This window comes from Clytia hemisphaerica, unplaced genomic scaffold, assembly GCF_902728285.1.
Source record: "Clytia hemisphaerica strain Z4C2 unplaced genomic scaffold, Clytia hemisphaerica genome assembly, whole genome shotgun sequence".
Classification (NCBI taxonomy): domain Eukaryota; kingdom Metazoa; phylum Cnidaria; class Hydrozoa; order Leptothecata; family Clytiidae; genus Clytia; species Clytia hemisphaerica.
The window spans coordinates 1,548,405-1,562,557 of NW_027103598.1; the positions used below are offsets into that span (position 1 = coordinate 1,548,405).

At 35.9% G+C, this 14,153-nt stretch overlaps 1 protein-coding gene across 4 annotated transcripts in view; it reads right to left on the minus strand.

Annotated features, from left to right (window-relative positions):
• Positions 1–6,865: 6,865 nt before the first annotated feature.
• LOC136801922 (uncharacterized) overlaps positions 6,866–14,153 on the minus strand; it is a 35,591-nt gene continuing 28,303 nt past the window's right edge. For all 4 annotated transcript variants that reach the window (XM_067058608.1, XM_067058607.1, XM_067058606.1 and 1 more), the window contains 4 exons: positions 13,899–14,096; positions 13,016–13,129; positions 12,624–12,876; positions 6,866–7,369 (listed from right to left, as the gene is read on the minus strand). In XM_067058608.1, the coding sequence (XP_066914709.1) occupies positions 7,186–7,369; positions 12,624–12,876; positions 13,016–13,129; positions 13,899–14,096 (749 nt within the window). In that variant the 3' untranslated portion in view covers positions 6,866–7,185. The remainder of the gene's footprint in view (positions 7,370–12,623; positions 12,877–13,015; positions 13,130–13,898; positions 14,097–14,153) is intronic.

Sequence of the window (14,153 nt, forward strand, 5' to 3'; positions counted from 1 at the left end):
TCTTTTTTTAATTTTTTTGCAAAAAGTGGAGGGGCTACAGCCCCCCTAGCCCCCCCGGTTTCGCCGGCCCTGTTTCCCTGTTAGCTAGCGCATAATCGATTTGAGCCGACAAATTCAATTTTGGTTTACAATTTCTTCATACGAATGATTTTCAGTAGGGTAAAGATAATAAGGGATTAAGGGTAACGGACACATAATGTCCTGAAAAAAAATCTAATATCGACGTGATTGACGCAAGTATAAGTAAATGTTATTTTAGGCTTTTGATGACTGCTTTTCTCTAATAATCTAAAGCGCGCCGGTGTTCGAATACTTTTCTTGAAGAAGTGCAACGGACGAACAGGAGGATTGAAATTTCTGGGTCATGTCTTAAAATCAAGGAATGAAGAATTTAAAGAAATTTCAGCATGCTTAATACTAATTTCACTCTTACTAGTATTATGTTTTTCCTTGCACAAATCATTTTAATTGTGTTTCGTCATATCACTTATCCTTCTCTCGAAAAGCTTTTGACAGCTCAAAATCTTTTTCATAGATAATTGTGGTTGTTGAGATGCATTTCGAGCGATAGACAAAATAAATGATAACTTTCCCTTTTCAAAACAAAGATTGAAAAAAGCCTTGTGATATACAAACAGGCTTTACAAATTATTTTACAAGTACAAAGTGTTGCTTAAAATCAGAAGAAGAATTTAATATTGCATGATCAAGTATTTTGCAACAACAGGTAAATCCGCCAACTTTTTCAGTTTATTTTATCAAAATTCCATGGCTACAGCAAAGTACAAAAGTCACATTTATAGCAAAAACAAAAATGGAAAAACAAAAATTGACGTGGAAAATAAAATGAAACTATTTGACGTCAACTAAACAGAATGCTACAAAAGAGAAAGAAAATATTGAACATAAATTTGTTGCAATGAGGTTGTGCAAAACAATGTCACTTTCAAGCAATGAAAGGATTGGTTTTATGGCTTTATTGATCTATGCTATGTTGGTCGTTAGGCTTTAGGGATCTCTTGATGCAATGAGTTCGTCCTATGTTGACCTAGATAACAAAGAAAATATTTTCAAAAGTTTTTGGCGAGCATCTGGGCTGACAACTTTATTTGCTGTGTCTTTCATGGATATCGCATCTGTTATTGCATGATCAAAGGTGTAATGCAACACGCTGCAATGCAACGTCAGTTTTTTCTGACCATGCGAACTGGAAATTCCATTTTCCATTTTTGTATTATCTGATAAAAATGATCAGCTTCCAGAACTAGGTGTGAGAAGCACCAGATCGAACTATGGCGAGTTTTTTTATCAACTATTTGAATAAGTTTAGAGATAAGTTGTTGAATAGAGGTTATACACCACGTACGGGTTTTTACTTAAAACTTACTTGATCCTAAACATTTTAAATTAAAAGACGAACAAAAACTCGAACGGGATAAAAATGCCACTTTTTTAATCTTTCAAGTTTTTGATAGTTTGAAGAAAAATGATTGAAATGCCTTATTTAGATTTAGATGTTTAGATTGACAAGACCTTTCTTTTAGAGAGAATGTCCCGAACGTGGTGTTTGGAAGCACCAAAATGGACCTCAAGCGAGTTTTTTTTCTGACGCGCGTTTTTGAAAAAGTTTAGTCTAAATCACAGACCTTTACAAAACTGCAGGTAGTATAGTTTCCAATATGCAGTGATTGAGAGCTGTGGGCATCAAAACAAACCGTGACAATATTTTTGTGATCAAGCGTTTGGATAAAGTATGAAGGTCGTTCTCCATAAGCGGCGATCTCTTCTTCTCAATTGAGGCCTTCATGAAATTATTTTGTTGGCCCAATCTAACATCTGACAAAATAATTGACCAGAATATCAAGTTAACACCGTCGGATAGCTCTTGGTCTCTTTAAGATATACCACATTGGTGAATTATCATGAAACGTATCTGGAAAGCGACCAATTCTTTTTACGAATTATTGTTGCCTTCTTGATTGCGTTTTGTGAATTCAAGTAAAGGATAGTTAACCTATCGCCATACATACCCTTATTTTAGATTTAGTTAGAGAGCATCAACAATACAATCTTAAAAGCCTAATAGCTATTGATGCGACGGCTAAACCGGCGTTTACGAAGATGAGAATCGTCTAGTTTTTTCTAAGGGAGATTTTCAAAATGAGAATGTATGTAACTTTTATGACAATAATTGACTCTTTTCTCTGCTGAGATTGATATGACGGCAAGAAAGATACACAAACACATTCTCCTTCACTTAACATTATAGAACGACGCAATCTTAATTTGATACTCTATTGGATAGCTCTTGGACTCTTTATGAATAATCACGAAACGTATCTGGAAAGCGACAAATTCTGTTTAACGAATTTTTGATGTCTTTTTGTTACGTTTTGTGACTTCAAGTAAAAAATAGTGAACCATTGCTATACCGTTATCTTTTCATTTATTATAGGTGGAATTTCGAAAAAGAGAATGAATGTTACTTTCCTGACAATTTTGATTATTTTATTGTCAAATTGTCAGAAAAACAACATTCATTTTCATTTTAAAGTACACATACACATCTTCCTTCTCGTAACATTACTGAGTGACGCAATTGAAAATTCCCGTCTACTGGTATCGCTTGATAACAGAATAGACATTGAATACAGGTCAAAATACCAAAGACTCATGAAATGATATTTGATGCCTCTCTGCTTAAGGCTCATCAACTAACGAGATGGATTAAGGGACAGTGGATTAGGAGAGTGGCACCCACCCCTACTCTATGGTAGACGGCATCTAGAAAGGGAGCTCTTGGGTCGCCCTCTATTGCGGTCACAAAGCTTACTTACTGAATACGTAGTCTATTTCGATTTAAAATTGGCGCTGCAAAGCAATGATAAATAAATAAAATAAATTTGACGTCAGATATAAACTACATTAAGCAATAGAAGTTTAAGGAGCGGAACATGGCAAAACTTACATTTTTGTGGAAGTTCATACACGAAGAGGATTTTGATTTGACTGATTTCATTGTTCGATGAGTTGCTTGATAGGTTGCTTGATTGGTTGGATATTCTTTCATTTGATTGAAATCATATCGCTTTTCTGGAATGTAACAAATATTAAAAAATTATAAAAAAAGTTGCACACAAATTAATCAACTGCAACTCTTCTGGTTGACGAAAAACAATTTATACTTTTATAACGGGTATGGCGGTTTTTTGTCATTCAGAAGATTGAAAAGAAGTCTTTGTACCGGGTGTCTCTGAAAAAACTTCCCCCTGTTTGATTCAAAATTGCGAAAAAGTGAAAAAATATATTAGCTTGATTTTTTTGAAATCGTTTAGAGGAGGGTTTAACTTAAACTTTGGTATATCAAACTTTAAAATTGCTTCATTAGACCAAAAGTTATGAGAAAAAGAGTAAAAAATCTTTTTTCAAAAAGAGCGAAAAAAGACGAAAAAACAGGGTATCAAATCTTTTGTTAGAAAAAAAGACACTCAAACTTTCTCTTCTCCACTCAAATAGACTCGCTAAGCTTTGGAAACTTTTGGAAAAATTTTGATAAAAGTTTGTTGCTTGTTTAAACTTCATGCTCATTAATGAATCCAAAAGGAGCTCTAAATTGGCAATAAAAATCATTAAAAACGAATAATAAAACAAAAAAGATGCACAGAAGTTCAAAAGTAAAACTTTACTGTCAATAAAGTAGTGTTTTCTTGTCTAATTTGATACCCTGTTTTTTCGTCTTTTTGCGCTCTTTTTGAAAACAATTTTTTTACTCTTTTTGTCATAACTTTTGATCTAATGAATCAATTTTAAAGTTTGATATACCAAAATTTAAGTTAAACCCTCCTCTAAACGATTTAGAAAAAATCAAGCTAATATATCTTTTGACTTTTTCGCAATTTGAATCAAACAGGGGGAAGTTTTTTCAGAGACACCCGGTAGAAAGCGCAAATTTGGGAAAGGGATGGTTCAAACCATTGAGTTTAAAGCCCGAAGAGCTAGAGTTCAATCTCTAACCTTTCTAAGGAAAGAAAAAGTGAAGCCTTAAAAAATGCGCCGCACTTTTGACGACAGCAACTTTGGTAGGATTTGTTGGCTTATTTTTGCTGAGTCAGCACTTTTTTTCGATTTTAAAATCGTTATATCTCGCCAACAGTTGGTTTAAACATACAAACCATATATTTTTCTGAAAGCCCATGATCAGGGCTACATGACTAGCTCATCGACGTTCCGATTTATCCATCTCAGTAAAAATGCTGACGTCATCAAAATCGTAATTTTTTGGACTTGTCTCCCTGTCTAGTTATTTTTGACATTTGAAAACAATTAAAAATCGGTTATCGGTCCCCCTTCATTAATTGTAGATTTATGATTTATGATTATGGATTTGAGGGTATTCCCATCTTCATGGGGGTGGCTTTTTTTTGGTGATTCCTGACATGTTCCTGGACCTATGTGCAAAATTTCATCTCTACACCATTTTTGTCTGGGTAGTTATTCAATTCTACCTGATTATTGGTGTCGAGACGCGTTTCAATTCTAGTAAACTAAAACTGAGGAATGTTATCTTAGAAAAATATTATTTTTTCATCATTAGAACCAGTAAATTTTGGCTCAGGCTGGGCTGCTCTTAGTTGTTCTTATTGTAATTCATGATATGCACCATTGCAATGTCTTCCATTCCACCCAATAGCTGATTGGTTGTAAGGGATGTATTGACTGATTTTACGTCACTTACAACCAAAAAGCGATTGGTTCCGTGATGTAATGTCAGAAGACATTGCAGTGGTGCATATCATGAATACAACCTTAGATTATTTCTATTTTGTTAAGGCAGTTAGTTAGCCTTAATTAGATGAGTCTCAGGTCCCACACAGCACTCTCACCATTTTGCAGTTTGTCATTTTCGTGTTTTCTTTTGTTTTGATCATGTTTGTTTACCTTTTTCAGTTTGGTCAGCATTTTAATCATATTTTCTACCATTTTGAATACACTCAGTGGCAGGAAATATGCAAAAACTAATTTGAAATTTGAAATCGGCATGAAAAGTTGATCTTAAATTTTTCATTCAAAGTTAATTCAAAGTGAAGCATTTTCAAATTATAAATTTTTCTTAGTTTTGAAGATTTTAGTAAAAAAAAGACTCCAATACCAGGCCAAGGGTAAGAGTTGTGACGAAATCATGGCGTTCTAAATTCAAATGACATCATTAATTAGGTCCACAGGATTTTGACGTCAAAGCACGCTTGCTAGGCCTTGAATTTAGAACGCCATGGACGAAATGAATTTCAAATTCAGAATCAGCATGAAAAACTGATTTAAAAAAGATATCACATCACTAGAAAGCTACTCATTTTGTTTTATAAGCATAACGTTTTTAAGCATATTGAAGCTCAAATTTCCAGAAAAATTAAGCATATGCTATAAGCATACCTTGAGGCTCAGCCAAAGAAAAATATATAGAACAAACATGTATAATGCATATCAAAACTGGTAGTACTGTATTATACAGAATTCAAATTAATCCCTATATACTATATAATAGTCGAACGTGCACAACGCACTGGGCTCAACTTCAGTGGCTTCAAATCATTCATAGGCCCAATTGTAGACCCCCAGATATTCACCCAATGAACAAGTGTGCCAAATTTCAACCAAATCCGATCATTTTGGAGGCCTGTAGACTGCTCCAAAGCTTTAGCCTCGTTTTGGCAAAAAACTCGTTCCCAGGCCCCAAAAATCAAAATTTTTGAAAAATGCAAAAAGCGCCCCCAGATATTCACCCAAGGATCAAGTGTGCAAAATTTCAGCCAAATCAAACAATTTTTGAAGTCTCCAGGCTGCCCCAAAGTTTTAGCCTCGTTTTGGCGAAAAACTCGTCCCCAGGCCCCAAAAATCAAAATTTTTGAAAAATGAAAAAACGACTTCCAGATAATCACCCAAGGAACAAGTGTGCCAAATTTCAGCCAAATCAAACAATTTTTGAAGTCTCCAGGCTGCCCCAAAGTTTTGGGACATACACACAGACACACACACACACACCCATTCTCAGATTCTAACTCAACTGAAGTTGAGAATATCAAAAAGCACCAAGTCAAGAGAGAAAGTGTAGCAGTCTTTTTTTGAAACATGAACACAACACTATAAAGATTCGAAATCATATTGTAAACATTCGAAAACAATAGAATGTCTTCATTTTTCTCAAGATTAAAGATAGGGGAAAATGCGCGAAAATTCCCCCCCCCCCCCCCCTTCATAATTTTTTTACCAAGCATAGGGTTAAGCATAGTGGAGGCTCAAAATTGAGCTTTACTTAAGCATAGTGAGCTTCAGCCGAAATTTACCGTATGCTTATAAAACAAAATGAGTGTATTCAAAATAGAAAATTTCAAAAAATTGACTTTTTGCGGTTTTTTGCGGTTTTCCGAAAAAAAGGTCTCCGGTAGCCGGCCAGGGATAAGAGATATCGAAAAGTGGATTTCAAATTTGGAATCAGCATGTAAAATTGGTTAAACATAAAAATTCCCAAAAAAGTCATTTTTGGACCACCCCTACTAAATCAAGGTCATATCTGAGTTTCTTTCTTCATACATAGTAAATCGAACTTCAAATCGAATCCTCTTATCTCAAAACCACATCATCCGAGGTGTACAAATTGTGTCTACAATTCACCATTTTAAAAACCTCATATCGAATAAATTTAATTTGATAATAGTGACAGTGTTAATTCTCCATTCAAATTTTTGGGTATTATTACATTAAACTTTTTACAAAGGTTTAGGCATTGTTCAATTTCTCTCTACCCTAGTCTAAATTCATTCCATCTAAAGTCAACATTATTTTTTTAAGAAAATAAATTCTCTCAAATTCAAATTCGATATTCATGCCGAAAAACCGATTCGATTTCATTATTTGAATTGTTTTAAACTAAAATTGCTAAAATTATTATACGAAAATCAAAAGCTAATAAAATTGGAAATTTCTATCTAAGCTGATCCACATAAGTCGGATTATAATCAACACGTTCTCTATCATTGGATACAGCCATTTTTTTGAAGGCTTGGCGGTACAGGAGGGGTGTTATTCTGTGGTACATGGTTAATGTTATTCCGAAGTTGTTGTTCAAAGTTGTTTTGCAATTTTTTTTTGGGTACAGCGCGGTACAAACGCCCATTATCTTCGTCATATTCATTGCAGAGTGCCTTCGCCGTATCTATACGATGGTATGGGCTGGAGGCTATTCGGTGTAACATTGCCATTATGAAGTAAAGGTTGGCTGTCTGAATTCTCCTCATCTGTGGCCAATTCATCTTGATTTATTGATTCCGATTTATAATTCTTGTCTTTATGTAACAATGAAATAGATAAACTCCTGAAATTAAAATTTTAAATAAAATATTTTGGATTCTATCGAAAGTGTACAGGCCTAGCACCAAGCTAAATTTAGTGTTGACACTATATGAAATGGTCAATATCTATCACTGGTGATAAAAGTCAAAGACTTCCGTAGTTCTTGAGATCCGACAGGCCCAAAAGATCCGACACGGGGTAGTTGTGTACTTTACAGACCAGTTTGCAAAGGACCAGATATCATAGATTTATAAAGCCCGAAGGACTAGATGTCGTGCTTTGGCTGAAAAGTGTGCCGAGGTTAGATAGGAAATCCTGCCTAGGTCACGTGCGTGACATTACAATAGAATTTCTGCGTTTGACCAATAAGAAGCTTCGCGGGTTTTCGAAAACAATAACAGCAATATTTATTTGCGATATTTAGTTTTTTTTTGCTTGGGAGAGCTTAAAGCACGACATATACATGTTTTTTTATAAGCATAACGCTTATAAGTATATGAAGGCTCAGATTTGCAGATTTCCTAAGCATATTGTGAAGCTAGTAAACTAATCATTGATGAATAATGCAAACAGAGACTAGGACTGAGCCAACGCGATATCAATGAACTGAAAGATGAATAGAAATCAATAGAGTGGGGCTCAGGCCCTCGAGCCCAGACCCCTGAATAGGGCGAGCAAACATGAGCGAGAAAAGGAAAGAAATCGAGGACTTGGTAGGAAGAGCTCGAAGGAAAAGGACTTGGGAGAAAGAGCTCGAAGGAAGAAGACTTGGAAAGGAGAGCTCGAATAAAAAGGACTTAAAAAGGAGAACTTGAAGGAGAAGGACTTGAACAGAGACTATCGTTAATTACATGCCAGAGTTACTAAGTTATTTGATGTTATTTATGTTACGCTTATTTGATAAATATTACTTAATTGGAAAAAGACCTAAAGTCCCTTCGTTACACTGAAGGTGAACCAGAAGAACTCGCTTCGCAAGAATCAAAGATCCGAAAGGAGAGAGCTACATTACACCAAGGAACAAGAACAATAAAAGATTACACCACAGAAACTGAACTATTGTTGATTGGTAGTTTGGTTGATTTCGCGATTAAGGACACGTTATTTTGAAAAGGACAAAAGTGATTTTACATGAGAGTTTTACACAAAATCAATTATTTAAAGTCAACGAGAAGAGAAGTTTAACGTCGAACTCTCGGTATCAATTATTCAACAAACTTGAACGCAGTGAACCTTTGCCGTAACCAAGCATTGGTTACAATTGATTCAAGTAAAATAATACCTAACATTGTGCAGTAAATTTTGATTTCGATTTTGTGATGAATGGAAAGATAAATAAGTAAAGGAAACTAGGCAAGAGGAATACAGCATCTAGAGGTAACACATTTCGACTACTTATAAATCATTCAACATGCAACTCGCTAAAACGACAGTGTCGATGAAAGCGAAAACAAGCAAGTAATGACGAACATCTTCAAGATGAACGTAATCCAAATGACTTTGGACGATATACCACAATTCAATGGAACCAGTAATAAAAATATCAAAAGCTATTTCGAACGTTTCGAGAGCATAGCAACCATTGGCAAGTGGAGCTCCAAAGAACGTTTGAACGTTCTAACAGCATATGGCTTACAAGGTCACGCGATGCACTATTACAGAGCGCTACCAGCAGGCGTGAAGCCTTCATACAAGCTGATAAAGAGATGTTGCTGAACTACTTCTGGTCGTCCGATATCAGAATGTTAAAGAAAGCGGAACTAGCCAAACTCAAACAAGAGGAATGTTCATCACTAAATGTCTACATTGAAAAACTCGAAAATCTAGTTCATCAATTAAATTATAACAATGAGCAGAAATTGGACTCACTCATCGCCGGACTGAATGACGGTTTACGAATATCAGTCATTTTAAAGAGATTCAAAACCTTCAATGAAGCAGTGGCTTACATCAGATTGGAGAACACAATCAAGCCGAATTATAATGTGAACTCCACCAAACTATTCAAAGAGCTGAACGAAAAGATCGACAAATTAGCATACTGTCCAATTTTCCGGTGCAACACCAAGACGAGTGTCATTAAATGAGTACGCCGGTGAAAGAGATCTCGATGAACAAGTATCCGAGGTGATCGAACAAAAGTTACGAATGATAATGCCTCAAACAATCAATACGCTTGGCCGACCCCCAAATTTGCATCATCACAGACGGAATGAGAGAGATCGAAAGAATGCAAGCCAAAATCAAGAATCTCAAGCGACACGGAACAGACTTCCTCAACAAAATAGAAGAATCTCCTTAGATGGACGCCGTTACACATCAACGCGAACGCCAGTAAAAGATCAGGACCCTCGAGAACCCCCCCCCAAATCTACCCACCACCGATATTACCTACCGCCCACCGCCCCCTTATTCGCCAACACGCAAGACCATTTATAACCACCAAAGCTTCTCCGCCACCTATCATTATCGAAGTTCATCACCACCGAAATTTCATTCCGACCACCAAAGATTATTCGCCGACCACGTCTAACATGTCAACAACGCCGAATTTCACTCATCGAGGCAAATGTTTATGAAACGTTCAAACTTCACTCGTTGTCAAGGATTACAACCTGTCTCCAAGATATGCCATCTTTCGCTAAAAATCACAAGAAATGATTCACATTCTCTAGAATTATTCAAACCCCCTCCAAGGTTATCCATCAGCCACCAATAATTCACAGCATTGTCAGAAATTAGAAAAACCTGTCCAAGAATATTTGAAAGTCTTCCAGAATAACCCAGTCGAGAATTTGTAAAGCCGTCAAGATTGTTAAAAAGCCGTCCGAGATGTCAATAAAAGCCGTCCGAGATTGTCAAAAGCCGTTTGTTAAAAGTCATCTGAGATTGTCAAAAAGCCGTCGAGAGTGTCAAAAAGTCATCCGAGATTGTCAAAAAGTCAGCCGAGATTGTCAAAAAGCCGTCCGAGCGTCCGAGACTGTTAAAAAGCCGTCGAAATTGTCAAAAGCCGTCCGAAGTTTTGAAAAACCGACCGATATTATCGAAAGACCATCCGATATTATGAAGAAGCCAATTGGAGTATTAAAAATCCATGTTGTAGTGTTCAAGAGCCGTCCAAGAATATTGAACACCCGTCCAATAATATTCCGAAATCATACGAGAGTGTTCAAATATCCACAAAACAGTCGACAGAATGTATGACGCTTCAACTGAAATGCCGAAAATACCAGATAAATCGAAGCAGAAGCAAGATACAACTGAGTCTGCTACTGAAAATAATCTTACCAACGTTGTACATCCTGATTATGAATATCATATCGTTGATAAATCTTACATATACAATACCAAGTGAAGAGCCGGCAGCAACCAGAAATCAGTGAGAGAATTCTCAACGATGATAAAATATACGACCAGAAAAACCAATGGCACAACCGAAAGATCTACGAGTACAAGAAAAGAATTTGTGAAAAACAACAAATTTATCCCAGAAACAAAAATAAACTTCGTTCATTGTGTTGAGTACTCAATACTTAACCATGCTTGATAAAGTTGATATTTAATGAAACACGAATATTTAAAGAGCTGCACAGAGCACCAAACCAGAAAAAATAGTTATATCGAGTCAAAATTGCGTACATTGAGAAGGACAGTTAACTGACTACAACCAAGACAAAATTTAGCGCAGAGAAATTGTTGAATAAATTCCGAGATGTCGAATAGAATGCAGATATGTTTACCGAATGAAACTAACAATTACCTAAAGACTGAAATGTTAAAAGAGAAACTGAAATTGGACAAATAGTTTATTGATTTTATGACATTTTTAAGAGATGAGTTTATGTAATATTTATGAATCAGACGATAATTTGTAATTTAGTTGTTTTCAAATAAAATATTTCAGCATTAGAAATTGTTAACTATACGTAAAATTTGATATATAAAGAACCGACATCAACAATGAAAACAACTTGAAGACCTGCGAAGATGAAATGCAGTCCAGGATATACCGATTATGTTATGTTTTAATTTAGTGACGAGAACGTCACTTGTCAAACGTGAGGATATGAAGTCATATCAGTGTACGAACTAAAATCCAGAGAAGAATAAACATTAAACATTGTGAAAACTCGATAAGTAAACAACCACAATTGAGCACTTAATTGCACCAATCATCAGCACGAAAGCAAAAACATTAAAAAGTTAATGATTCCTGAGAGAAAGAAGTAAGCAAAACCACGATCTCGAATTTTTTTTGAAGTGACGAGGACGTCACTTGTCGAACGTCGGAGATGTGAAGCTAGTAAACTAATCATTGATGAATAATGCAAACAGAGACTAGGACTGAGCCAACACGATATCAATGAACTGAAAGATGAATAGAAATCAATAGAGTGGGGCTCAGGCCCTCGAGCCCAGACCCCTGAATAGGGCGAGCAAACATGAGCGAGAAAAGGAAAGAAATCGAGGACTTGGTAGGAAGAGCTCGAAGGAAAAGGACTTGGGAGAAAGAGCTCGAAGGAAGAAGACTTGGAAAGGAGAGCTCGAATGAAAAGGACTTAAAAAGGAGAACTTGAAGGAGAAGGACTTGAACAGAGACTATCGTTAATTACATGCCAGAGTTACTAAGTTATTTGATATTATTTATGTTACGCTTATTTGATATTTATTGCTTAATTGGAGAAACAGAATTGATGTTGATTGAAATCTATTAGCGTACCTTTACTACGTGTCCATAGACTTATCCGCAATAAGGGATACCCTGATCGAAGGAACAGTTAAGTGATCTGAGAGGTCCCCTCGATAACTAAAGGGTGACCCCAATCGCCTAACTTCCCTTCGTCACAATATCATGAGCATATACGCCAGCCTGAAATATTTTTCACGTGGTCAATTTTTTTCTGTTCAAAAAGGTTTGGAAGTGGTCAAGTAATAAAAGACATTCTATGACTAGCCACATTCCACTACTCCAAAAATCTGAACGCCTTTTGAATCGAATGTTAACAAAATTTCAGAAATATTATAAAAATTGGGTTGGGTGAATCAAAAGCATAACAATTCGTAAGCATATAATAAGCATATGCTATGCCTCGATATGTTGAAAGCTTAAGCATATTCGAGCCTGACCAAGGGGCATACACTTGCTTATAAAAAAAAAACTGTAGCCTTTTGGGATTTATAAATCTATGCCAGATACCCATTGGATCAAGCTTTTAATGAGAAAACAACTTTAAGGAACAAATTTAAGTTTAGTCTAATGAGCTAATCGAACTTACCTCCTAATCTTGCGAGCTAACTCCCTTTTATAAAAGTACCAAAGCACAGATTCAATCGCAAGACCAATTAAGAAAGTGCCGACAATCAACATAACGAAGCCTATAGAGTCGTCATTTTCGTCTTGTGAAACGTATTTCTGACCCACTTTGAGTACTGGTTTATCAGTGCTCGGTAAAGATGGCGGTGTTGTTGTTATAACACTGGTCGTAGTGATGGTAGTGGGTGATGTTGTAGTACTTGTTGTGTCACGTTCTATGGAATTGGAGAACAAATTACATTTTCGTTAATTTACTTTTTCCCGATAATGTATTGTGGAAATGGTGACCATTTAGGAAAGAAGGAAGACAGCATAAAATAAACTTCACTTGAAAATCAAAATGGATTTTCATACCTCTCACAGTAACGTTGAAATAAATATTGGCAATGGGGCATTGATGAAAACGAGTTGACCATTTAAGCTTGTATATTCCACCATGTCTCCGTTGAGGATTGAGAATCTCCAAAACTAGAATAAAAGTAGCACAGACTTTGAAAATATTACAACGGACAGACATATTGGTTCCCAGGTTTATTCGAATGACCATGTTAGAATACATCGTTACATTAAGAAACAGAAACATCGACACCAAAAAAGCTAAGCTGTGATCCGGGGCTGTGATAGAGCTTCTAATCACTTGTTTGGGCCACCAGAGCAGGGCACACGATCTAAAAGCTACTGTATGCGCAGAAAAAAATTAGGGTAGCAAAATTGGACCCTTAAAGTGCATAGAAAGTTATTCAAAAGAGTTAATTTGAGCGAAAAATCGACCCTCATTTTGCCAAAAAAACTTCGTTTTTCTCGCGTTACACACCCTTTTAGTGCACTTTGGGAAACCTGAAAAGAATTACCCTTAAGAAAGGGTAAAGGGCAAGATTCAAATGTCAAAAAATAGTCGATGAGAAAATTACCGTTGCAGTCGAAACAAATGTATTGTCTGCTGCCAGTATCCCTAGATGCATCTGAACTTTTTGCCCCGATGATGTGTTTAGGGGCCCCCAAAAAAGGTGAAAAATGAATAAATCAATAAATTTCGTTCTCAGCGCGACAACAGTCTCTTGCAAAACGACTTTGACGTTTCCTAGCAATTTGAGAATTTCTAGAGATATTTCCATGGACTCCAGGATGTGTAAGATTATTTTCCAAGAGAGGTTTTCTACTCTCATAAGCAAACTATTTCACGAAAAAATATTTTATTTACTACTGTACAAAGAAAACAGATTTACATTTTACTTACTTTGTGCAGTAGGGCCAAAATCATCAGTAGATGGCAAGTTATAATGAGGAGATGCTTTAATTAAAGGTTCTATCAAACTTTGTCCATTAACAGTCCAGCTTGTTTTAGATGCAGGGTCTTTTGCTTTCACTGCAAGTGTTAAATCTTCGCCAGCCAGGACGTCAAATTTATCTTTGCCATCATTATATTCCAATTGCACTATAAATTCAAAAAAGTGACATACTTTGATAAAATTAAAAAGCTTTTTTTCAAGTG